We start from the raw sequence: 27,120 nt of genomic DNA on the forward strand, positions 1-27,120 counted from the left end.
CATAACTCCTACAACCGTTTTTGCACTTGTAGTTTAGTAAATTCTTAGAGAGAAGATAAAGCTACAGAAACAATTTGTGTAGTTAAAAGTAAACCCAGCTCTCTCCACATCTCTGAACAGCACTAGAGCTTGGTGGCCTGCTTCCATGGCAGATTCAATTTTAATTCAGGAAAAAACTATTTAGGTTTATTATTTAGAACTCTAATTTTGCCTACAGTAAGCAGCTATTAAGGAACAGATTAATCAAACCTGAATTTCATTTGGAGTAACATTAGTCAACAGCTGAGATGTAATTTAGGCAGAAGAAATCAGGGTCTGAGTACTTTTCCAGGCAGCATTTATTGTGTTAATTCCACGTTCATTACTGTGGTTTTTGATAGCACCAGTGCAGCTTGTTTAATGTTCTGCTTTTGATTTTGCTTCAGGTTTATAGTCTTTAGCTCTTTCTAAGTGTTTGTAGCACAAAGAAAGTCTAGGTGGAAGCAGCCTGCTGCCTCACTGGCAGCGCTTCCCTCATGTCCCTGGCTCACAGGAGAACCTCCACGTTGTCCTATTCTCTCCTACAGGTCTTTGTTAATTAAAAATACTGTGAATAGTCTGAATACCACTGCAGCAAAACACATCAATTATCACAGCCCAGCTGCCAGCACGGGTCGCTCCCCAGTGCCACTCACCTCCTGCAGTCACAGCCTTTTGCTGCAGCAGAGGGGAGAGGGCAGTGAAGGAAGGTGCCAAGGGGCCATATCTGCCTGCGCCCCCAAAATCCCTCTACTCTGGAGGTGTTTAAAGAGCAAAAAGGTGTTTAGATAAAAATCACGATCTCTCTGCACAAGTACAACTAAACCTGGTCTCTATTCCCTACAGATGTTATACGCTGCCTTTCAGCTTTTTACTTCGGCAACCTAAACAGTTCTATCCAAAGAGGGTAACCGACAGCGTCTGCGCTGTACAACGATCTGCCCCCTCAGACTACACTTGGGTGGATTATTCAGACTCCCCTGGTTTAGGACACTGCTGTGAGAACGATCTGTATTGCAAAAAAAACTGTTTTATCTGCTTCGCGGTTGTTCTGGTTTGGTTTTTGGCTGTTTGTGGGTTCGTTTTTCTTCCTAAGCAAATAGTTATTTAAAATATTTTATTTATCTGTATGCTGCTTCTGGTTTCTTTCTTTTCTTTTTTTTTTCTGATGTTTTACAGAACAGCCTGAAACGTATCCATAAAATTGGAAATTTTCTATCTGTACTGAGTTTTTCTGAAACTGAGATACCATTCGTAGAACCATTAAGGGTTGGAAAAGACCTTCAAGATCAAACGGTCCAACCATCAACCCAACACCACCATGCCCACTAAAACATACCCCAAAGTGCTATGTCCACACGTTTCTTGAACACCTTCAGGGGCAGTGACTCCACCACCTCCCTGGGCAGCCTGCACCAACGCTTGAGGAAGCTCTTTTTGTCTGGTCATGGTTTAGCTCATTAGTGTGTTTTCCTTAGAGCTCCGATTCTTCCCTTGAAGGTCATTTTGTGGAAGTGCCCCCGGGCGGTGACTGAGCAATTTATCAGTTATTTCCTACCGAACTTGCCTGTAATGCAGGTTGAAGTCTCTCCCCGTCTCCTGTCAACTCAGCTGTAGTTAATCACATCATTTACTGCGAGAACTTATTCCAGCTAACGATGCAGATGTAAAAAAAAGCACACATAAGGAGTCTGGGGGACTGGAAACAAAGAGGGGGAAAACTCCTAAACCAAACATCCCTGCCTTTTTTCTCCCGTGCACACTCAGCACACCTCAGGCCGAAATGACGGAGACGCCACAGAGCCCTGCTTTGTCCCCTCAGTCTCCTGGTGCTAGAGCCACGCTTCAAATCATTTTGCAGATGTATGCCTTGGTTAACGCTTGATTGTGCAGGAAGGTTTCCACGGAGCTGCAGCCGGCAGGAGAACACGGCTTCCCGCAGGTGTTTGTTCATCACCCTCTTCACATTAAGCAAAGGTGGCTTGACAAAACCGTGTCTAAAAGGCATGTGATGAACGCCTCCTGCTGCACTCCTCGCTTGTACCAAGCTGCACAGGGTTAACTCTCCAGGGGGAGTGACCTTGAACCTGACCCTAGGTGGTCTTGACCCTTCCCCAGGGGTGGGTCTGAACACCGTGATTCGTGGATAGCCCACTGCCCTTTCCCGTCTAAAGGGCTATGAAAGCAGGGGGACTGCCTGTCTGCTCACTCCCTGCCAGGGCCCTTATCTCCCTCTCCTGTTCCTCTCTGTTCCACCACGTGGCCGTCACCCACGGGGAGGACAAAGCCATCACCGTCGAAATCGGGTTGCATTTACACGGTCTGTATTTGGGTTCCCCCCCCCCCCCCTTCCTTATACCTTTGCAACTTCCCTACCTCATATACCTTTTTAATTTATTGTTAAACTGCTTTCGGTTTTATCTTCCAAATCAGAGCGAGACTATTTGAGTGTGCTTACCTTTTCCTCTCTCTCCACCTAATGCCTTTCTTTCGGGAAAGAAGGGGGTTAGAGGGAGGGGCACTCTCTTAAGTTGTTGCTGGTTCTATCAAATACATTTGAGTCTCTGGGAATTTAAATTAGAACCGAGACACAGGCCCAGATGTTAAAAACAGAAAAGATCAGATGCCACAGATGAATTAAGAGATTTCTGTGGTACTTTTTGCCCCTTCAAGGATGAAATATTCCCCTCTAAAGCATCTTTAAAGAGTACCATGTTTCACCTCACGGGTCGTGAATGGCTTGCAATCGAACTTTACAATGTGGCTACTCCAACTTAGGTAGTAGTGGAAAGCTAAGTTATTTGCTCACAGAAAGGTTTGTAAATTGCCATCCTCACGCCACCAGATGTCTGAGGTGGAACAGTAAGTGGCCCATATATGGGCCCAGGACCAAATCACCTTCACCAGCTTCATTGCCCTTCTCTGGACATGCTCTTTCTTGTAGTGAAGGCCCCAGACTGAATCCAGTGCTCAAGGTATGGCCTCACCAGTGCTGAGTAGAGGGAGAAAAATCACTTCCCTGCTCCTGCTGGTCACGCTAATCCTAATCCAAGCCGGGATGCTGCTGGCCTACTTGGCCACCTGGGCACAAGCCGGCTCATGTTCAGCTGTCGGCCGGTACCCTAAGGCCTGTCTTTGCTGGCCAGCTTTCCAGTCAGATACAATCGCTCCGGGCAGAGTGTTACCGAGCTATTCATTTAGGCTGGGAAGGACCTCAGGAGGCTATCTGCTTCAGCTTTCTCCTCGAAACAGGTCTAGTTTTGCAGCTTAGTCAGGTTCCTTGTGCATTTGTTGTAAATGGGGCTAGTTGAAATCTGAGTTTGGGGTAAAATGCAATGAGGCAGATTTAAAAGTTACGAACTATTTATTAATATACCCAAAATGATTCCCCCAAACTTATTTCCAACTCTCCACACGAGGTCTTGGGTGCGGTTAGCAGAACTGTGTCACAGAATGTCTGTGCACAGTGGAATTTGGCTGGTTTCAGAAAGTGTCTTCGATAGAGAGCCCGGCGGCTCCATTCGCCGCTTGTGAGGCTGATTAAAATCCTTTAGCAACTTGAACAAAGAACGGAGAATACTCACTAGTCCTGAAGTCCGTGGCCCAAAAACATAGGCAGGAAAATATCCAACAGAAGTCCTGTGGCAAACTCGACGTGGGCCGCGCAGCGAAGTCCGCTGCTGGCTGAGGCGGCGGGCGGGCGGCAGAGCAGCGAGGAGTGAGTGAGCAGCCAGCCCCTTTTCGCTGCTCACCCCCCCTTTACAGGGGAATGGCCGAGGCTAACGCTCTCCTTGACCACACAACCACCCACGCAGACACAGAAATGCAAGAACCCACAGGCTGTTGTCTTCCATAGAATGGGGCGCGGTCCCCCTGGGACCCCTCGCAGGCAAGGAAACTAAGTTGCCTGGGTTTCTTTTGTCCTGTTTTCCCGCCTCTGGCTGCAGTGCAGACGGGCAGGTAAATGAGACAGGACATGCTTAAGCCCGTTTTTATGCCCTTTAGGGCTATTCGCCACAGCATTCAAATTGTTTAAACGTTCGGGGCTGAGGATGCCAGGTCTCTTCAGGCAACACGTAAGAGTGTAACACTCGGCTCCATCCCTGCGCACCCGCGGCGCTTCTCCTGCGGCGCAGCCCATCTCCACTTCCTTCTCACCTTGGAACTCAGGAGTTCCTGCTCAGCCAGTCTGGCTACCTGCTCTCTGCAGCCCTTTTCCTGCCATTCGGGATGGACTCTCCCTCTCCTTTCAGGAGGCTGCCCAACTCTCTGTGGTTCTTGGCCCTTTGGAGAACCCTTCTGTGGGAGCCAGCTGCCTGAATGAGCTGAAGCTGAGTGCTCAGCTGCCACTGCTGCTTCTACTATCTTCTACTACAAGACCCTTTCACTTCTGAGAAAAAACATAATTGTGAGGCAGGAGCCAGTAAAGTAGACCCCAAATTGTTCCAACCCACTAGTGGCACATGGTGTCCCAGCCAGCTGCCTTCAGACTGCAAAGGTGGCATGGCACAAGGCTCGTTTTTCAGTGTCCGCTTCCTTCCTGGAGACAAAACAGCTGCCACCTCGTGTCTGTGCCTTTACTACATGTGTCTGTGAGTCGGGAAAGAGTCAAAAACAGGCAGCCAGATTCAGAAAGAAATTCTCTATTATTCTGTCTCTCTGCTTCAGACAAGGTTACTGAAATTTATTTTTTGCCTAAATATTTTTAGGCTGCTTTTGCCTTTCTAATAGCCTGACACCTCTCAGGAGATGTGCTGCCCACTCCCTGAGCTTGAATATTGCCCAGCCCCCTCCACAGCATTTCAGTGAGAGTAGAGCAGATCTCCTTCCATCTTCCAAACGGAGCACACCACAGGTAGTTGTTTGCTTTCTAGCACGTGTTGTGTCACAAGGGAATTCCATCTGTTTGCTCTTTTTTAACCCCCTCTCCCTCCACACAGGATATAGAATTGTCTTTCCTCCTCTCCTTGCTCTGTGTTTTTGTGGAGGGGAAAGTTTCTAGAGGGGAGATTTCACATGCGGTGTAAAAAGACTTGGTTCTCAAAGCAATTAGTCAATACTCCTCTAGAAATAAATGTGTTCTCCATCACCACTGAAAGGTCTTTACAAAGAATTATTCATGTCCCTAAATACCCTCACATACCTGACCCTGCCTTCTTCAGAGCTCCATTCACTTGCAAGCGAATCGAGCTCGGTCCCTGTGATACCAGCAAAATGCCATGCAGGGAGGGTCAGAGACAAGCTTTAGAAGTTGCCACTGAGGTGGCAGTTACTTCAGCTCTCCACTTTAAACATGCACTCAGTGGTTCTTCCCTACATGGTGGGCTTCCCACAAGGATCTCTCAGTTTGTTTTCACTCTGTGACATGGTTAATAGCCATGGTGGTGTTGCATTGATGGTTGGACTTAATCCCAGATTTTAGAAAGAAGTTCTTTACAGTGAGGGTAGTGTGACACTGGAAGGAGCTGCCCAGGGAGGCTGTGAATGCCCCTTCCCTGGAGGTCTTCGAGGCCAGCCTGGATGAGGCCTTGAGCAACCTGGTCTAGTGGGAGGCATCCCTACCTGTAGGAGTGGGGCTGGAAGCAGAGGATCTTTACAGTCCCTCCCAAAGCAAACCACTCTGTGATTCTGTGAGTCTATGATCTTAGAGGTCTTTTCCAAAGAAAACAATTTGACAATTCTAAGAAATAACAAGGCTTGAGAGGGAAAGGTTGAAGGTGGTACAGATACATGTCAACTCCTTTTTTCCCACACGATAAATTCAGCTGCTTTTGAGGAAACCTGACTTGGAGCACTTTAGGGCAGACATTCATAATAACAAATTCTAATGGGTCACTCTTGCTTGACCAGCAAAGATCGTATTTCATTTTCACCGGGAGGAAATGAAAATGTCATGTACTGTGAGATGACAAGCATGGAATTTACAGTAGTGATCTGTTCTTGTAATTACTGTTACATGTGCAAATGCACACAGAGCAGAACACCAGGGCAGCTGTTTTACAACAGATTTAATCAAGAGAACATCTCCATCTCCTCATAAACTTACTTAACCAACTCTGAAAAAAGAATGGAGCTCATGTGACAGGTTAATGGGGTGATGTCTTTATAAATGACAGATGGCCACGTTAGAACAGAAAGTTGTTCACTCTCCATTTTTTACTTTCTTTCACTTGTGAGACTTGGTTTTTTTCCCCTCTTAAGAAAGCATCGTTCATACATTTTTTGATTAGCAGTGGTTCACTGAAAATTAAAAGCAATACCCAGCTAAATGGAACTCTTAACTGGGTGGATGCTGTCATTATGCTAAATACACTATATAAACTAAAATAGTTTTGTTTTAATTCCAGGGTCCTTATAAACATCCTGACCTCCTTGCATTGGCCTGCAAATGGATAAAAGTGTTTACAGATTTGCAAGCTCACAAGAATATAACAAAGGACTGGAAACACGAAGAGGTAAGCTAGGCTTTCTATGATAAAGGGAACCCATTAGAGGTGAGCTTGATGGAGTAATTACAAAAATAGCATTAAAAAGGTAAGAGTCTGAATTAAGAAAAAATAAAAAATGTTGGTCTACTGTAATATTAGCTACACTTGAAAAAAATAATTCCACCTTAGGCACGATTTAAGCTCTGAATTACTGAAGTGTAACATGTGGAGTAGCCTAGATTGTTAATGTTCCCTCAGACAGGAGGGATCCGGCAGTGGATCACAGAGACAGTGTTAACCTGAGGAGGATTCACTAGGTGCCTGCACTGTGGCTTATCCTCATTAAGAGAAACATCATCTTACCTCTTATTTAGGTGGGTAGGTGGCTGGCAGCTGTGGAGATAGAGCAGTCTACTTTTGCCTAGCAATGTTATGATCAACAGTTTTGTGAGATAGTAGATCATATCTGCTTTTGCCTCTGTACCCAGCTCTAGTGAGGTCAAACCTTCAAAGCTAGGGTTGTTTTTAGAGCCCTCACTATGATAAGGACATTGAGATGCTGGAGTGGGTCCAGATATGAGTAGCAAAGCTGGTATAGGGTCTGGAGAACAGGTCTGGTGAGGAGAAGCTGAGGGAGCTGAGGTTGTTTAGTCTGGGGAAGAGGAGACTGAGGGGAGACCTCACTGCTCTCTACAGCTCCCTGGAAGGAGGCTGGAGTGAGGTGACCCTTGGTCTCTTCTGCCTACTAACAAGTGACAGGATGAGAAGAAATGGCCTTTAGTCACCACAGAGGACGTTTAGCTTGGAGATGAGAAGGAACTACTTCCTCGGAAGCGTTCTCTAAGAACAGGCTGCGCAGGGAGTTGGCTGAATCCCTGTCCCTGGAAGTGTTTTAAAGAGGCAGAGATGTGCTGAGGGACATGGTTTAGCCCTAGCCTTGCTAGAGTTAGAGAATAATTGGACTGGATGAGCTTAAAGGGCTTTTTTGACTGAAACAATTCTATGGGTTTATGATATTTATGTAATTGTACAACTCAGTTAATTTGTCCCACAACTCACCTTTTATTAAGGCAAAGGAGATCAAGGTCACACCAAAGTACTCCCCTGGGTAGCTGCCCAGGCTGGCTTTGTATTCCCACCTGGCATTTCCAACAGCCTCATTGCTCTAACGTCAGTGGCATCACTCACCAGTGTATCACCATCTGGGCAAGCATTACCAAACCAGGGTGGACAGAATACCATGGAAATTGCTTACAGCTACCTTTGCTCAGTGAATTTCAGTCAACATTTTACTGTCTATTAATTCCACAGCCAACTCCTGCTGCCTGATTCCAGATTTTTTTATGGACCTCCTATTTTCCCCAGAGTCAGCTGAATGGTCACAGCATTTTGAGGTAGAGATACGATTTTTTGTTGTTGTTTCCATTTGGTGTTGACTGGAGTAACTGGATCAGTGATGCATCTCTGGTTTTACAAACGTAGTGGTGACAATACAGAAAGGATTACGTGTAAGATCTTATCTGCAGGTAATACTGACTTCCATGTTGCGTGGTGCTTAACAGTAAGTTACTGTTTTCTACCACCCAGCTGCCATGCAAAGTAGGTGGTGGGAGTGCCCTTATATGCAAATATCACAGCTAATTATTCAGACAATCCCTGGTCACCTTAGTTTATTGTAATTTCTCCAAGTAAATACATAAAAGAATGCTCCTTAGCACACAGCTGTTGTAGTGTTCTAATGAAACAAGTTTGGAAAAGCCTGGGAAGTGATGCAACCTTCTGGATCTTTTCTTTCTGTTTCCACCCTAAAACAGAATCACTGGTTTAGAAACAGGATGGAAAATGGTAAAACATGAAACGCTTGTCAAGTGAAGTGAAACCTCTTGTAGAGCGCCGATCCCTCCCCGTGCACCTCCTTGCCTTTATCCCTGCTTCTGTTAAAACGGTCTCCTAATGCTTGTTCATTTAACTGCCTGCTGCAGTGCTTTCTTTATGTCGCCTCACTGTTTAGATGCAGTCCCTCTGCCTCCTTCCGTAACATGGAGATAGCCTCTTCCTCAGTCTGTTCATCCTCCCACACACAGCCCTATGACATTTTCTCCCAGCCCTACAAAATTTTCTCCCTCCAGCAAAGCCTCCTCCCTCTGAACCCTACACAGGGACCTGTTCAGAAGCAGCCACACTGAACATGAGCTAATAAAAAAAGTGACAGGTAAATCCACAGGCCAATTAGTAACGATAAGACAATATTTCCAAGTGAGACGAAGTTAATACAGCATCCAAAATGTCTACAAAGAAGAAAAACAAACACAGCCTGTGTCAGAGACACCCCACACCCTCTTTTTCCTTTCTGTGTAGCCACTGGCTGCTGTACAGTGCCTGGGAAACACTTCCTTGGCTGAAAGCATTGGGCTTGGCTGTGCTCTTCCTACTGTTTTTATTTCAGTCCTCTGGTACAGAGAAGTGCTAAAAGCCAGAGGGAGATTATACAGCTTACATGTTCATGCCAGGAGCATCTCTAATCTTTCGTTGTGACTGTACAGCAGAGCTGAAAGACTAAAGCATCACAACACATACCAACACTGAGCTGTTCCAAAATCACAATAACAAAAATTATAATGATGCTATTTCAGGGGCTAGTTACTTACTGTTACTTGTTTGTGTGCTGTATTACAGGCTGTGGACTGCAGTTACTCCACAGATCTTAATCCAGTCTCTGTGAGAAGTGATTTGCTGGGGATTTCAAAACATCCTCTGAGATCATACTAGTTTTACACAGAAAACCCCTCATAATCCCTCTCAGCACTCTAACATGAAGCTATTTCTGGGTGTTTTGCTTCTTTTGGTCTCTTTGCATTCAACTCCTGCCTTTTAACCTTCAAACTTCATTTTGGATGAGAGTTTGACACTAAATTAGGTGAGAAATGATTGCAGCACAAGCAGGGTGTGAGGAGGTGGATGGGTCCTGCCCAATCTCACAGAAATTCTTGTGTCCACCAAGACAAGGAAGTGCAAACTGAAGGCCACCTCCTTCTAGCACACTCTGGAAGCACACAGACTCCTGACCTGATGAGTCTGACATTTAAATTGGGGTTTTGGTGAACAGAGTTTTAGTGAAGAAACACTCATGCTGCCATCTGCATGCCCAGGTAACACAGCTTTGTTTTGCCCAAAGCAGAAAACAAAGTCAACCTGTCTTACAGAGCTGCCAGACACTGAATTCCACAACGACGGCGACATCTTTTAGTACAAATGAGGGGGTGGAAAAAAGGCTAACAGAATACAGGGGCATGACTCAAAATGAAAAGTAAGGAGTGTTCATTAAAAATAGTGCACAATGGTTTCATAAGTATTCAGAATTTGCTGTGCTAAAAGTTCCTGCTTCCTTTGGTAGAAATGAGAGATTTCCTATTGTAGCTTGGATGATGTGAGGGGTTGCACTGATGTTTTATAGAGCCTTTCTAAGCTAAAGGAACCAAAGAAACCACAGAAACAAAGACCTGCCGAGATTGGGAAAGACCTTTGAGATCATCGAGTCCAATCACTGGACAGACACTGATAAGTCTTTGACTAAACCACGTCCCTCAGTACTACGTGACTCCCAAATCCCTCCAGAGATGGGGACTCCCCCACCTCCCTGGGCAGCCTCTCCCAATGCCCGATAACCCTTTTAGTGGAGAAATTCTTCCTAGTGTGCAACCTAAACTTCCCTTGGCACAACTTGAGGCCAAAGGAGCTAAAGCAGTTTCTGCAGCTCAGTACCGACATGATTTCCTTAGGGAATAGGAACGCATTTTCTAACGCCACCTGGCCGAGACCCATTAAGCATTCATTTATCAATCCAGTGCTCGACAAACTACTGTTAGCAGCAATCCCCCAGTTACGAACACACCCCTGCGTGCTGAGCTGGTTTCGGTCCTGCATGCCCATTTGCTGTTCGCCTTCCCTTTCTTTAACTCTTCCCAATGAATGAGTGCATTCTCACACCCCACCCCCAAAAAGCCAAACCCAAACAGCAAGCAAACAACAGGAACAACAAAAGCCAAACTTCAAGCAGCTGCCGAGCAGTCTGGCCAAGTCTGGAGCGCTGCTGTAGGCAGGCAGTTAGGAGCAGCTGGCGCCTTCAAGCGCGGAGTCCCCTCAGGCGAGCGGTCTGCTGGCGGCCGCCCCATGCCGCGCGGGCGGCGGCTGCGGGGCCGAGGACGGGGCCGGGCGCACCTGGGCGCACCTGGGCGTGCGCGGCCCGCCGGTGCCCGCCCCGCACGGCGGAGGAGGCTCCCGCCCAGCACGGGCCGCGCAGGCGCACGGCTCCGCGCCCGGCAGCGCTTCGCTCGGCACTGTCATGGCGGCAGGCGACAGCAGCAGGAAGCGACGGGGCCGATCGTGACCGCGGCGTAAAGCAGCGGCAGCTGGAACTTGAGGCGCTCTCGGGAGGGACGGAGCGGCTGGTGCTGCTTTAGCCCGTCCTCCGCAGCTGGCGAGAAGGGCAGAGCAGCCGCTCCCCCGGAGCCAGGCGCCAGGACAGCCCGAGCCCCGACGGCGGCGGCCAGGCGGCGGTGAGTGAGAAGTTGCTGGGCGGCCGAGGTACTGCACCTGTCCGCGCCCGCCCTGCAGTGGCAGGAGCCGGAGGGGCGGCAGAGAGGAGGCCGGACGGGGAGGAGGAGGAGCGGCTTCCCTTTTAGCAGTGCAGTCAGTCAGACGCCCCCCGGGCCGTTCTGCGGCGCGGCTCTCCCCGTGCGCTGGGGCAGCCGGGGCTCTGCCAGGCGTGAGCGCTCCCGGTGCGGGAACAGGGGGCGGGGGGTGCAGGCGGCACCCTCGGGCTTGTGGGGAGCGCCTGGCACACCGCGAGCTGTAACCTATCTGGTGTTGTCCTTCAGGGCTCTAAATACCTGCCGGAGGACAGAGAGCTGCTGACAGACGCCTCCTGCTGAGGAGCTCCCTTGCCGCCTTCTAGCCGCCTGCCTCCCTCCGCTGCCGGACGCCGGTTTCCCGTAGTAGCCGGAGCTGAAAGGCTGAAGGAGGCTGCTGGCTGCCTTTCTCTGAGCCCGAGTCGTTGCTCCTTCCCGGAGCGAATCGACTGGTGACCTGAAGTGAGCTAGCTATGGCGAGTGAAGACAAACAAGTTGCGCAGCCAACAGGTGATGATGGAGGAGGAGCAGGGAAAGAAGGAAGTGCTACTGAAGGGGAAACTCTGCTGCAGCCTTTGAATCCAGGAGTCCCCATCCGAGGCATCAAGATGAAGTTTGCTGTGCTGACAGGACTAGTGGAAGTTGGTGATGTTTCCAATAGAGACATAGTTGATACTGTATTTAATCTGGTAAGTTGATCACATTTTTTTGGGGCATGACAGACTAAGAACAGTATGTGTGTGCAGAAGAGCCCAATGCTTTTTGGGTGTGATTTTCATGTCGGTATTCGTTTACATGTTTAAACGTTCACTGTCCTAGATTTGAGCCAGATTCTTTTTATTTACAGCTCACTAAAGCTGGAAATCGTAGAATCATAGAATGGTGAGGGTTGGAAGGGACGTCTGAAGTTCAAGTCCAAACCACTGCCAAAGCAGGGTCACCTAGGGCGAGTCACACAGGAGCACATCCAGAGGGGTCTTGAAATTCTCTACAGGAGGAGACTCCAAAAGTTCTCTAGGCAAAATAAAAGATAGGAGCTGCTGTGCCTAAATTGCAGCTGGAGACAATTCTGAACAGCATCCACCTTTGTTTGCTCCAGAGAAGTTGTTGCTTTATTTAGAAGGGAGAAGTGTGTTGTTTGTGTTTAAACATTCAACAGGTGTATTCAACAAGGCAGTTAAATGTTGATTGAGCAACTCAGTCATCAAAACACACATGTTGTTTTGGTTAAAAACACTTTTCCTGTAAAGACATCGATGTCCCCTTTTGCTTCCTACTTGCTTTGGAAGGAGGCAGAACTTTTATATTTTGTCTTCAGGGAGTGGAGATGTCAGGGAGCTGCTCATTCAGATGCTTTATGTTGCTTGTTGGGAAGAAGAGAACCTGGTTTCAGTGTCCATTTTTCCTTAAGGAGTTTGGTAGTCAGCTACTACGTTAGAAATACATTCTCGTACGTAATGCTTAACAAATCTTAACTGAAAATGGACAATGCAACATTTCCTGGAGGAGCTGCAAAAGTAGTAGTGTAGAATCACAGAACAGTAGCAGTTAGAAGGGACCCCCAGAGATCTTCAAGTCCAATCCTCCTGCCAGAGCAGGATCACCTAGGGCAGGTCACACAGGACCACATCCAGGTGGGTTTTGAAAATCTCTAAAACTCCCCGACCTCTCTGGACAGCCTATTTCAGGGCTCCAGCACCCTCATACCAACTAAGTTTTCCCTCATGTTGAGGTGGAACTTCCTGGGTTCCAGTTTATACCCATTGCTGCTTATCACAGGACAATAATGTAAAGAGACTGACTCCTTCTTGACGCCTACCTTTAAGGTACTTTAAAACGTTGATTAGATCCCCTCTCAGTCTTCTCCTCTCCAGGTTACACACCCCCAAGTCTCTCAGCCTTTCCTCACCAGTTCCCATCCCTTCATCCTTGTAGCCTCTGTTGGTATCTCTCCAGTACATCCCTCTCCCTCTACTGTTCAGCTGATTGGACCGCTTATGAAACAGTTGGGCTAGTGGTTAAGGCCACACATTTGGAGGAAAAGCTGTCTTAGAGTTGGCAAAGATACTCTGCTATTACCAGAGGTCTCGAAACATCTCTAAAAATATTGAATTTTTTCTTCTTTGTTTCTCCTGGTGAGTGCCTTTGACTCTAAACCTGTGGTTTCAGATAAACCAGGAAGTGAGAGCATGTAACAGTGCAGAGCTTGGTGATGAGGAAAGCTGATGCAGAAGCCACTGCTATTTTTTAAAATCTTCTTTGCCTTTCAGTTATGTTGCTGGTCATATTCCTCACTGGGCAAGCTTTCCTGACGATCCTGAAATGTTTTGTGTGTGCTCTCTCTGCTTGATATGTCTGGGTTCTGATAAATGTTTATTTTTGGAGTGTTTCCCCGTGAACAGATTGTAGGTGCTTGTTTGAGTGAAAGTCTCAGTGCAGAGGAATTGCAGTCCTGGTGACAGTGAAGTGCAGATGGGAGATTTTCAAGTACGAGAAAGCAATTTAAGTGACTTAGAGTCCACTTGAGAATTGTCTTTGACAAAACCCAGTGCTAACATCTAGGGATGTGAGGTTCAAAAGGAAATGCTGCTAGAGAGTTTACAAGTTAGGACACTTGTGCGAGGGAAAATCGTTCATGAGCGTGTTAAAGTTTGCTTTATCTCTTGCATGGTCTGTCGGGTGATGTGCTGGAGGTGGATTTTTTGGCAGCAGTGGAAAGATGTTCAATAGACTAATTAAAAATGTAAAAGCTCCTTGATGCTGGAATTCCTTTTCTGCTCCATTTTGGACAAGATAGGAATGGAAAATTCAGCTTGATTCAGAGAATCCTTCATTTTTAGCTTGAACTGATCTGGAGAATTGGACCTGTGGACTTCATTCTCCTGGATCTTCATTTCCCAGATAGAAGTAGGGGAAAGTTTCTACCTCTGGAAACTTTTGAAACTGTATTTTCACTTTTTCAACAAGTGAGACTGCATCCCTGACCTTCCTGAGAAGATTCGCTAACAGCTCCAGCACACCTGCTATAATGTGGGAGGCTAAAGTTCATGCACCTGCACCATGTTATTTTATCAGAGCACAAGTAGTGAGTTAATACTACCATGAAACAGCCAATAGTGTAGTAGTGAGGATGCTTTACCTAGATTGTGTGAGAACAAAATCCAATTTTTGGGCAATAAATTAAAAAAAAGGAGGTCTCTTGGTTTCTCTGAGTCCCAGGAAAACATATCAAGTGGTGACTAATTTGGAAGATGTCCTGTGGTTTTATTAAAGATGGAATGCTTCAAAAAAATCAAATTGGCCAACAAACTCGTGGCTTCTGTTAGAGAAAACAACTACTTTCTGGATTTTTTTTTGTTTAAACTGTTAAGCTTAGTTTTAAATTGTTACTTGATGGGATATGAGGTCTCCTTTCAGTGCTCCTCTGTCAGTGAACTGTGTCTCTGTTTGGTTGTGAGTCGTTACCTCTTTGTTGTGTCAGTTACTCTGCACTCAGTGATGGGAATTTAAGGCCTGTCAGGTGTTGGTTAGCAATGGTGTGTTGCTCGTCCTTTCTCCCACTGGTCTTTGCAGCAGGTTTACTCGTGTAAGCGTGACGCCCCGGTTGCGGGGTTGAGCCCAACGCATCCACGCCTGTTGGGCCGCAGTCAGTTTGGCGACTCCATCTGCACTGTCTCGGCGCTGTTAGCCAGAATCAGACGGTTCACTTCTTGTGCTTTGCGGGGAGGTGGTGTGCAGTATCTGGGGAAGAGTTTGATAACTGAGGTGAGACATCTTGAGGCCAGAGTGGGAGGAGAGCTGGGCAAATGCTCTGTCAAAAGGTGTTTCACATACTCTACACAGCAGAGTAGCCACCCCCAAATGTCAAGAGCTTATTGTTGAAAAAGGGGGGGGGTGCCGACCTGATTTTTTTTTTTCTTCAGCAAGCATCTTATTCTTAAACTATGCACTTAAACTTTGCTGCAGCTTACAGAGGTTATGGTGAAGTTTTGTGTGTGATGAAGAGTCTAGAGAAGCTTAAGGTGCTGTCTTGATGTTTCTCCTCATTGAAAATTTAAAGTAATTATGTAAAAGACTCAGAAGGTTAAACATCTGAAGTTCACAGTAACCGACCTGCCACTTATTAAATGTGCTCAGTTCTGTAGCCCTGATTCCTTGAGTGAAAAGCTGCTTCGGTCCATCGCTGTTGGATCTTGAGGCTGAGAACCACTTAGAACGTTTTCTCTGTCCAGCAGTATAACAAAGTCCTTAGTGAGCTCACTTGTAGCATGCATCAAAAACCCAGTAGTCTCATTTTATTGTCTTAAGAAATGCTACTCTTGGAAATACTCAGATTGATCTTTGTTGTGGGCAGTATTCTCTGAGGACCTAGTTTTATGGCCTGTTTGTTGGCTTAGGGGTTCATGTATTTCAGCACCTCTTAAAACCAAGAAGGAAAAGAATGACTTGTAAGAAGCTTCTTATTCTGTGAAAACCTTTGAAAGCACATTTTTGTTCAAGCATTAATGTGTTCTGTTACTTTTCTGACAGACAGTGAGCTATGTCTGCATATTCCTCCTGCATTGTGAATTACATTTTGAATTGCCTTTGGGCAGCAATAACTCCTTTGTATACAAATCAGGTGAATTCCTGTTTGTGACATCATATCTGCTGCTGTCTTCCTCCCTTAGTTTATTAAAATAAAACCCCCTTCCTGCTAGAAAAAAGAAATTATTTACAGTGGGATCTGTTGCTAACTTGAAATAATCTCATCTTTCAGTTTTACTATGAAAATTACAAATTGGCCTTCTAATGAAGAAACTTTCAGAGGGGTAGAGATAATGCAGCAATTGGTAAGACTTAAAACCATGTATAAATAAGATGGGCTGCAATACTGCAAAACTAGCATCAGAGAAGAATTTTTCAGGTGCAGGAAACAAGTCCTGTTGGGAAGGCTGCACAGCCTGCTGATCGAGCTGAGGTCTGATACAACAGATACTCTAGACTTTGTTCCCAAAAGAAATGCTGTGCCTTGTTCTAAGCCAAATTTGCTTTAAAGAGCTTTAGCACTTCTAATTGTTCTATTCCGTAGACTATAGATTTAGTTTTGCTTCTGTTTTTTTTTTCTCTTCAGTCTGCGTTGCAAAGGCTTTTTTAATGTCATCTGTCTCTGAGAGGAATGTGCTGTTGCTTCTTAAGAATTATGAGGTCCTCCCCCAAAATGCCCTAGCAACAAAGTGCAAATGAGGCGCAAAGACTAAAATGACTTGGAAAACTTCATTTGCCACCTCTCTCCTTTTGTCAGACTTTATGAAAACCACAACCAAAACTCTATGTAAATTTAAGAAAGTTCTTCCTGTTTGACTCTCCTTGTTTCCTCTTCTTAAAGTAACCTCCTTCCCCAACCTGCTTGTTTCGTTTTATAGAACCAATCTGAGGTAGATGCCAGGACTGCCACTTGTTTTCCTTCTGCTCTTTTTGCCACCTCTCCATTGCCATGGTTTCTGCACTGTAAACTCTGTTGGTATGGCCTGCTGATATACCCAGTTAGGATTGTGTTGTGAATGCTTCTGAAACACTAATACAAAGGGGTTTGTAAGGTGGATTGTTTTTTTTCTGTCCTTCCCTTGCTGTGGACTTCTTGGTTCTTTGCATCTGTTCTGTAGAAAGCCCTGAAAGCTAATGCTGATAGAATCAAATATATTAAAGCAGGAAAAATGCACCACTAATGTCTTTGGGACACCTTCATTACCTTGCTGGGTGTTTTTGGAGAGTGCTGGCATTTGTTTACATATAAACTTGCTAATGCTGGTGAGAAGTGAGAGTAATAGTTTCACAGAATGCTTTAGGTTGGAAGGGACTGCTAAAGGCCACCAAGGCCACTTACAGTCATTAGGGACATTTGCAACTAGAGGAGGTTGCTCAGCCCCCACAAACAACCTGACCTGGAATGTTTCCAAGGATGGGGCATCTGTCACCTTTCTGGGCAACCTATGCTGGTGTCTCACCACCCTCAGTGTGAAAAATTCTTCCTTCTATCTAGTCTGAATCTTCCTTTTCTAGTTTGAAGCCATCACCCCTTACCCTGTTGCAACAGGCGCTGCCGGACAGTCTGTGCCCAGATTACTGATGTGTCTGTGTAAGCACTGAAAGGCCACCGGGAGGTCTCCCTGGAGCCTTCCCTTCTTCAGGCTGAGCAGCCAACAGGTCTCTCAGCCTGTCTTCATAGCAGAGGTGCTCCAGCACTTGGATCATTCTTGTGGCCTCCTTCTACCTGCTCTACCAGTTCTATGTCCTTCCTGTGTTGGGGGCTCCAGAGATGGACCCAGCACTGCTAGCAGGGTCTCAGTAGGGTGGATCAGAGGGGCAGAATTCCCTCCCTCCACCTGCTGCCCATGCTGCTGATGGTCAGTCCAGGACATGGCAGGGGCTGGGCTGTGAGCTTACAGCACTGACTCGTGTATGTCCAGCTTTTCACCCCTCGGCACCCACAGGCCCTCCACAGAGCTGCTCTCCATCTGTTCACCCAGCAGTCTGTATTGGTACTGAGGACTGTTTCTGGAGCATCACTGAATACTGTGCATTCCTTAATCTATGCAGTCTTTCCTGGTAGCTTCTCAGTCAGTTCACCTCTGGCTACAGTTACCCTAATTCAGTCACTTCTCTCCATTCACAGCAGAGATGATAAGGGAAGTCTATGGCTTAGATGGGTCAAGGTGGTAGGGTTTTTTACCAAGAGCATAGTAAATCAGCCAATCAGTTCTAATGATCATGGATGGCTTTACTCTTGGTAAATGAGCAGAAGGCAGCAAAAGACCTGTAATGCTTCCAAATCTCAGTGTCCTGTTAAATAACATAACATCAGATGCAAACTTACTCCTTGCTGGCCTCTTCACAGAAGAAATTTTACTGGAACAGGCTGCCCAGAGAGGTTGTGCAGTCTCCTTTTCTGAAGGCCTTCAAAGCTACCCTGGACGTGTCCCTCTGTGGCCTGCCCTGGGTGATATTGCTTTGGCAGGAGGGGTTGGACTCAAGGATCTCTGGTGGTCCCTTCCAACCCCTAACGTTCTGTGATCTAGCCGAGAGGTGTTTGCCACCAGACTTCACCTGATTCAGTATTGCTGATGGGAGTCATTTGTCTTTCACTTAAAATAAAGATGATAGACCTCAACCTGTGGGCTTAAGTTGTGCAAGGGGAGGTTTAGCTTGGATATTAGGAAGAAGATTTGTTACTGAAAGAGTGATGAGGTGTTGGAACAGGCTGCTCAGGGATGTGGTGAAATCACCATTCCTGAAGGTGTTGAAGAAGCAATGTAGATGTAGTCCTTCAGGATATGGTTTAGTAGCCGTGGTAGTTGGGTTATGGTTGGACTTGATGATCTTGAAGGTCTTTCCCAACCTTAATGATTCTATGATCTTGTTAGAGTGTGTTCTGAGTATCTGTGGACACACTTACTGCTGAGATGATGTGGGTTGGAGTTTTTTCAGGTATTGACACAACTTGGATGTTGATTTGTTGTTGTTGTAAATACCACCCTGCATAGTAAGTGTAGGAATTGAGGGAAATTTTATGGTCACTTGAGAAAGGTATGGAATGTAGTTCAGTGAGGTGGTAATAGCAGTGCTGAATTAGGTATGCTGACTGATTAGGATGAAATTGTCTGGACTTTGAGGAGGAGCTGAGTTGTACTGCTGCTATGGCTGCAACTTAAAATGCTGTCGGATGACAAAATATTGAGGGCAAAATCTTCAGAGAGGAAGATGTTTAGTTTTTCTCTCTATCTGGCTGTTTTTTATGACTGCTAATGACTAATCTGAAACTTCATGTGTCTGTGAAAGGCATTCTGTGTTTCCCAGAGGGGGTGACATTCTGTGCTGTCATTGGTAGGCTCTGTAGAAATGTTAAAGCTGAAAAAGCATGGCTGAGCTAGGCACCTACATCTGCGATGTCTTTGTGGAATATTTGATGGGTGGTTTTTAGTCGGCATTCTCCAAGTCAGCCTATATTCACAGCGTAGTTCAGAACTCCCCTTTAGAGGGAAATGCACGAGTTGCATGACAGATTTTGGTGTCCTGTAACATAGGAGGGTCAGGTATCTGTTGTAGTTGCTTTGCTCTAAGTAATTTATGTCACTCCTGTGAGGTGACACTGGGCTAGATGTGGACCGCTGACCTGACCCAGCAGTACAGACAGTACAGTAATGCACTGGCTGTATGGGCCAGGTGAGGTAGAGCATTTGGGGATTAGGAGATAGAATGAAATCAAACAAAAGCATCAGAGCAATGGGTGGATGGCATGTCAAAGTTGCTCCAAAGGCTGGACACTGCAAAGTGAGATAAAAATAGACAATTATCCAGTGAAAGAGATTATTGGAGAAATGAGCCAGAGTGTGCATATTGAAGAGAAGTGTGAGCAAAGAGGAGTTTTTGAAGTGTCTGTATGGATGAGAAGCAGAGGTGAAAGAAAATCGGAGATGAGGTATCCAATAGATTTTAAGGTGATGTTGCTGTGGTCTCATGTTCAGTGCTCGGTGGTTGGCCACGGCACATTCAGATACTGAAGCTTGGTGAGAAGTCCTAGTCTTCTGAAAATCATTAAATTATCAAGCTTTCTCTGTATATTGGTTTTACCACCTGTTGGGGATCGTGCAGTCCTTCTGAGCTGTGCACCACTTGACTTGACGTGGTGGTCTGGCTTTTTTTACTGCATAAGGTGGTAACTTGAACCTATTTCTAGTCTCTGTCTTTACGACTCCATGAAGCTCTTTATTAACCTTGAAGAGGAAACTTTAATCTGTCAGAAGGATTCAGTAACCTCCACGATTTAGTCATTAGATGTTAACTAGCTACTTGCCACTTTCAGTGTTTGTGTGTAACAAAAGCCTGTTAAGAATCATCTCTGTCAAGTTCAGCCTTGCCTGCACTGAATTTATGCATATCTTTTAAAAGAAATTCTATTTAATTTAAATGGGTCAGTCTGGAAAAACACCTTTTTGTTCCTAGTCACTAATTACAGTTAGCTAACTTTCTGCCATTCAGGTGTCTTTCCTGGCCCTTAGAGGCCTTGCTGGCCTCTTCATAGCCTTTTCCATGGTGGTTTTTGCTATTAGCTTGACCTAATTGTTGATGCTCTACTTTAGGCTGCGTATCTGCTTTAACTAGTTCTGCATTTTTGGCTAGTGTGCTAAAGCACATTAGTGCATGTCCACAAAACAGCCAGGCCGTTTTTGTTGTTTTCTTCTCCGAGACCCCCTTCAGACATGGTCTGTCCGAGAGGGCTTCCATTAATTTGCATAAACCAGGATCCTGTTGCCACTTGCTTTTTTAACAGCAGGTTTGGCCTGTGGAGACTCCTTTACAGGACGTAGTGCTTCCTTGCTCAGAGCAGATAGCAACGGAGATGCACCTGGCACAACTGCCCTCATGACGTTTGCAAAGTAGTGCTGCTGCATGGGCTGCAGATGCACCTTTTCCTGTGGGCTTTGTGCTGATACCAGAAGTTTCATCGATTCAACAAATGGTTAGGGTTGGAAGGGACCTTAAGGATTATCTCATTCAAGCCCCCCTGCCCTGGGCAGGGACACATTCCACTAGACCAGGTTGCCCAAGGCACCTACAGGGAAGGGACATCCACAGCCTCCCTGGGCAACCTGTTTCTGTGTCTCATCACCCTCAGTGTGAAGAATTTCTTCCTAATAGCCAGTCTAATTCTACCTACCCAAGTTTAAATCTGTTCCCTCTCATCACTGCAAACCCTTGTCAAAAGTCCCTCCCCAACTTTCCCAGGTATGGATGGGGAGCTGTTTGGTAGAGTAAGGTCTGCTCTGTTGATGTACAATTGCCCAATTAAGGTTTTGAAAATCCTTTAACTTGTAGAAGTTTATTATTGGAGAAGTCTTTAAGCTATGCTGTTGGCACATGGGATGAAAACTGTTTTATTAAGGACAACTTTTCAGGTGGACCACGAAGTCAAATAGTGCTTAAAAGCCCGCAAAACACACACACAACCCAAAAAAAACAACCGAAATGATCAACCAACCAACAAAATCCCAACAGGTTCTTTATGTGGAACTACAGACACAAGTTTTAAGCAATGGTCATTGGTACAGAATTGCTGATAAGCCTTGAAATACTGCAGCTGGGAGGAGAATAGGAACCAAATGACTAATACTGGTAATGGTGCATGACTGCTAAATAAACAAATGAAACTATCAGTCCAGTCAGCATCTGTCTCCTGCTAATGTTTTGTTTAAACTAAGCATGTGATTTGTCTGTAGTTCTTGTTGCCAACTTGATTGGAAAGAACTTGCAAGCTGATTTTCATCCTCCACCCACCTTCTCTTATGCTGTAGGATTTGGTTCCAGTGTGTAGTTTAGGTGCTGCAGTGCCTGACTTTTAGGTGTCTGGTTTGGAGCATGACACTGACTAGCTGTGACTGAGCTTACAGAATGCATTTCAGAATAGCTAACATGAGATGGGGAGCTCTCCGTGTTTTGTATCTTGTTGATATTACAGAATGAGAGAACACTGAGATCCTGGGAATGGATTTTTCACTTGGCCTTGCAAAGTGTTCTTTGTTCACTTTATAACCTGCGGTCAAAGTTCACCTTATGAAGCTGTGATGTTCTTAACACCTTGGATGGCCTTGATTTAAACGAGGTAGCAGTGGTGTCCCACTCAACCATAAAGTGCTGTGAAAAGGGTACTTGGACACGGAAACTGTATGAATAACTTCCCATCTTTATACATGAGAGTACATGGTGATGGAGAAAATTATTGCCTGCTTTTATTGCTCATTTCTTCCTTAAACGATCCTAACCTTGTGCCATGCTAGATTATTTACTGTTTAATCTCACACTAGGACACTCTTTGTCCTCTCTGTACTTCCACCCTCTCTCTTACATGACCTGGCCCCTGCTGTCTTCATCCTGGGCTGTAAAAGTGAGTCCTGAGCACTCCTTTGGTTCTGAGCCAGCAATTTGCCATCATGGTCAAGAAGGCAAATGATCTCCTGGGGTGACTTCAGTCAAGCGTGGCCAGCAGGTCAAGGGAGGTTCTCTTCCCGTGCTATTCCGCCCTAGTGAGGCCACATCTGGAATATTGTGCCCGATTCTGGGTGCCTTCACTCAAGAGAGACAATGAAGTGTTGGAGAGAGGCCAGTGAGGGCCACAAAGATGATGACGGAAGTGGAGCATCTCTGTAAGGAGGAAAAGCTGAGAGAGCTGGGGCTGTTTAGCCTGGAGAGGAGCAGCGTGAGAAGGGGGTGTGCTCACCAAGAGCTAAAGGCAGGGGCCAAGAGGATGGAGCTGAGATCCTCTGACAGGACAAGGGGTAGTGGGGGCCAACTAGAGCACGGATTTCACTTAGGGAAGTGCAACTGCTGTCATTTGCCTGGACCTGAGCAGGGCCTTTGGCACTCTCCCGCACCACATCCTGGTCTCCAAGCTGGTGACAGATGGGTTTGATGGGTGGACCGCTAGATGAATAAAGAACTGGCTTGATGGCCGCACCCAGGGAGTGGCTGTCAAAGGCTCCGGGTCCAAGTGCAGGCCAGTGACAAGCAGAGTCCTTCAGGGATCAGTCCTGGGACCAGTCTTGTTCAACATCTTTATCAGTGCTGTGGACATAGGCACTGAGTGCAGCCTCAGTAAGTTTGCTGAGCACACCAAACTGTGTGGTGCAGCAGCCAGGCTGGAGGGCAGGGATCTGTCCAGAGGGACCTGGACAGGCTGCAGAGGTGGGCACAAGCCAAGCTCAGGAGGTTCAATGAGACCAAGTGCAAGGTCCTGCAGCTGGGTGTTAAGGAGGGGTTTGAGTCTGGGTTAGGAGTGAATTGTAATGAGGCCGATGTGAAAAATATTAAATAGTTTACTAATTGTACAAAGAAAACTTCCCCAAACTTATTTACAGTTAAGACAGGCAGGTGCTATGATGCAGTTGGTAAAACTGTTCTGCAGATGTATCTGTACAGTCGAATTAAATGACTGAGGAAAAACCTTCAGAAACGTTTCTAACCAGAGAGCCTGGCAGCTCAGAGTGCCGCTGAGAGGTTAAGCATAAACGTTTGCCAAGTTGAGCAAAGAGAGTTCGGGTACTCACTGCTCAAAAGTCTCAGTATTTGCGCTCCGAAAGCATCAGCAGGAAAATGTATCTAGTGAAAGCAGGGCGGTGGACTCAGGAGGTAATGATGCGATGGGGCTGTTCAGTCCAACTTGAGCACGCCGTCCGAGAAGGCCCACGGACACGAGAGAGGTCTGCCGTGGCTCTCGGGGAGTCACCGGGTGCTCAGCAGCCACCTGGTCACAGCAGGGTCCAGGTTTGCGGGCTGGAGAGTCCGATTGAGTGCTGTGTATAGCAAGGAGCCGGGCCCCGGTCTGGAGCGGCGGCACGGCAAGCCCCAGTGCCCAGACTCGTTGCTAGGTCCTTGCTGGGTCGTTACCTACCTTCGGGCTCGGTCAGGCAGGGGCAGGCTGCCAGACGTAGGCAAGTCCCCGCATAGGCGCGATGCAAAGCGTGGTGGCACGCAGAGGCAGTAAAGGCAAACAAGCAGCGAGCAAAACAAAAGCAGCATCAGCAGCACACGAGCAGTTTGCTAGGGGTCGAAGCATTTTGGCGAGCGTCTTTGACCAACAGCAACAGGTAAAACCAGCCCTGCAACCAATTCTGAGTTATTGCTCCAACACAGGGAGATGCACAGGCCTAGGGCCGTGACCTGTGTTTATCACAACACACAGCAAGCTGGAAAACAAGGCCAAATATGAGGTCTGTGATAGACTGAGAGGCACCAAAGCTTTTGTCTGCTTTCCTGCTTCTTCCACCCGGGAAGAACCAAAATGGATATTCAGGCAGGTGTGTAGGGCATGTGATGGGTATGTGTTCTAGGCATAATTTGCACCTTCCACTGCACTGGATCGAGGCAATGCTAAGCACCAATCCAGGCTGGGCAATGCCAGGCTGGAGAGCAGCCCTGAGGAGAGGGACTTGGGGGTGCTGCTGGACGAGAAGCTCAGCAGGAGCCAGCAGTGTGCACTTGCAGCCCAGAAAGCCAAGCAGAGCCTGGGCTGCAGCAGTGTGGCCAGCAGGGCCAGGGAGGTGATTCTCCTCCTCTAAGCCACCCTGCTGAGACCCCACCTGGAGTGCTGCATCCAGTGCTGGAGCCCCTGGGACAAGATGCTGGAGAGTGTCCAGAGAAGGGCCGTGAGGATGATCAGAGGCTGCAGCAGCTCTGCTGTGAGCACAGACTGAAAGAGTTGGGGCTGTTGAGTCTGGAGCAGAGGAGGCTCCCAGGTGACCTTCTTGTGGCCTTCCAGGATCTGAAGGGGCCTACAGGAAAGCTAGGGAGGGACTTTTTAGGCTGTCAGGGAGTGACAGGACTAGGGGGAAGGGAGCAAAGCTGGAGGTGGAGAGGTTCAGACTGGCCGTGAGGAGGAAGTTGTTGAGCATGAGAGTGGTGAGAGGCTGGAATGGGTTGCCCCCGTCCCTGGGGGTCTTCAAGACAAGACTGGATGAGGCACTTAGTGCCATGGTCTAGTTGATTGGATAGGGCTGGGTGATGGGATGGACTGGATGATCTTGGAGGTCTCTTCCAACCTGGTTGATTCTATGATTCTAAGGTGGTTGAGGCCCCATGCCTGGAAGTGTTTCAGGCCAGGCTGGCTGAGGCTGTGGGCAACCTGCTCTAGGGTAGGGTGTCCCTGCCCATGGCAAGGGGGTTAGAACTAGATGATCCTTGTGGTCCCTTCCAACCCTGACTGATTCTATGATTCTAAGCACCTTCATGTGAGGGTGCTGGAGCCCTGGAGCAGGCTGCTCAGAGAGGTAGTGGAGTCTCCTCTGGAGAGATTCTAGACTCACATTGATCCTGGGCAACCTAAATTTGGCAGGCCTGCTTGAGCAGTGGAGTCAGACTCGATGACCTGCAGAGGTCCCTTCCATCCCCCACCATTATGTGTGTGACTCTATGTGTAGCAGGAGTTGCTGTGAATCAGCTGATTGGCAGGGGGATTGCCTTTGTGGAGACTTTTATTCCATGACTCATCTGAGAGCTGGAGCTTCTTGTGTACTCTTTTTAAAGTGAGATGTGTATTGCTCTTTGGGGGCTTTGGCTATGTGGGAAATGAAAGCCACACAAATTTTCATTCTTAGCAGGACGAGATTCAAATTGCCATTTGTTGCAAGTGTGTAGTGGTGACGGTGTGACTTGTAAGGGGAAATTTCCAGCACTTCCTCTGCAAAGACTGGGCTCATGTATAGTGAAGAATGTGACTCAGGGATATAGAGAGAAGGCACAGAAGGAAGCAAGTCTCAGACCTTGTGGTTAAAAGTGTTTGAATAAGGTTCTTCAGTCACTCATATATGACATCAAAGGATTGGAGATGGAAGACAGTGGATTTCTTACCCACATAGAATCATGTAGTTTGGAAAAGACATTGAAGATTGAGTCCAGCCATTAGCACTGCTAAACCATGTCCCTCAGCACTTGTTTAGGACTTCAGTGAAGTTTTCTTTATGGTGTACAGAGTCCTGGTTTCCTTCCTGGAAGGTGGATTATCTTCAGGTGGAGAGGTTTGTCTGGTTACTGAAAGATCACTAGAGCTGGTTAGACATACTTCAGAAAGATAGAGTTCAGATGACTGAAGCTGGAGTTTTTTTTTCTCCTGGGGGGTGCTGTCATTTTGTGTGCTGCTAAACAAAACACAGAACTGAAATGTAAGTATGGCTGCTAGATTAATTAAATATTAGTTACACAAACATGGCCTTTTGGTCTTCAGGCAGTGCTTTGATACGTGGAGTACTCCAAGTCATGATCTCTTCCATTCTCTGGTGTGTGAAGCAGTAAGGTATTTAAATAGTCACTGTCTGGCGTTATGAAGCACCCTACTCCTCTTTGAGAGATCACAGAATGGCTTGGGTTGGAAGGGACCTTAAAGATCATCTGGTCCTAACTCCCCTGCCATGGGCAGGGACACTTCCCATCAGACCAGCTTGCTCACAGCCTCGTCTTAAACAGTTTCAGGAATGAGATGTCCACAGCTTTTTTGGGCAGCCTCTTGTGGTGTCTCACCACTGTCATAGTGAAGAACTTCCTAATGTCCAATCTAAATCTGCCCTGCTCTGGTTTCAAACCATTGCCCTTTGTCCTATGAACACATACTCTTATAAAAGTAGTCCCTCCCCAGCTCTCCTGTACCCCCCTTCAGGTACTGGAAAGGTTCTGTAAGGTCTTCTGGAGCCTCCTCTTGTCCAGGCTGAACAGGCCCAACACCTTCAGCCTGTCCTCCCTCTTAGCATACTCTCCTTCTTTCGGGACTTTCAAGACCTGTCTGGATACATTCCTGGATGACTTGCTCTGGGTGAGTGTGCTTTGGTAGGGGGATTGGACTTGGTCTCCAGAAGTTGCTTCCAGCCCCTGCCATTCTGTGCTTCTATGATAACTGGCAGAATTATTTCAGATTGTGTTTATACACTTGTCCTGGTCTAAGTGAACTTGGGAATGTGCACCTGTTTGGTCCTGATAGTTTGAGATTCATGAGGTGAAAAGGCAAACTGGGTAAAAGATGTTTCTAACATGTCCTGCTCCTCTGTTCTAGAGGACATAGGCTGTCTGATTTACTGATACAGGGCAAGTGGGAGCTGGCTGAGCTTCAGTGCTGAGAAGGCTGTTGCGTAGTGATCACTAGTGAGTTTTGGAAGGAAGCCAGTGAACGGTTGTAGGGTTTGCTCAGAAGAATTACCCAGAATCATTCTGACCTGCATCTGATAGATCTGGTTTGACCTTCGGCTGCTGGGAAATGGTTATGAGGGTGCTACAGGTGAGTGACACAGCACAGTGTGTGGTTAGAGAGCTGTGGCCTCTTCTTGCAGGTGCTGCCTCAGTGGATACCATATTAAGTTTTCTTCAGGGAGCGACACAGAGGGACACTCTAGAATTAACAATGTGGTTTTGCAGTGGAGTATTTGGCCAGGAGCAGCGTTGTATGTGCCAGCAGAATCTGCATTCGCTGCAGTTCTGTTTCTGCAGCAATGCTTAAAATGCTGTGATTACTCTTTTGGTTTGGTTTGTGG

General features: G+C 46.8%; 1 protein-coding gene and 1 long non-coding RNA gene across 2 annotated transcripts in view; one reads left to right on the forward strand and one right to left on the reverse strand.

The window, feature by feature from the left end:
• Positions 1–8,087: 8,087 nt before the first annotated feature.
• LOC135178943 (uncharacterized) lies at positions 8,088–10,198 on the reverse strand. Its single transcript, XR_010303794.1, has 2 exons — positions 9,095–10,198; positions 8,088–8,251 (listed from the first exon to the last, which is right to left on the reverse strand). It is a non-coding gene; the product is annotated as an uncharacterized LOC135178943 (long non-coding RNA).
• A 583-nt stretch (positions 10,199–10,781) lies between these two features.
• Positions 10,782–27,120, forward strand: part of LRBA (LPS responsive beige-like anchor protein) — a 370,336-nt gene continuing 353,997 nt past the window's right edge. The window contains 2 exon segments of the mRNA XM_064149442.1: positions 10,782–11,002; positions 11,324–11,763. Coding sequence (XP_064005512.1) covers positions 11,548–11,763 — 216 coding nt within the window. The 5' untranslated portion in view covers positions 10,782–11,002; positions 11,324–11,547.

This window comes from Pogoniulus pusillus, chromosome 10, assembly GCF_015220805.1.
Source record: "Pogoniulus pusillus isolate bPogPus1 chromosome 10, bPogPus1.pri, whole genome shotgun sequence".
NCBI lineage: Eukaryota > Metazoa > Chordata > Aves > Piciformes > Lybiidae > Pogoniulus > Pogoniulus pusillus.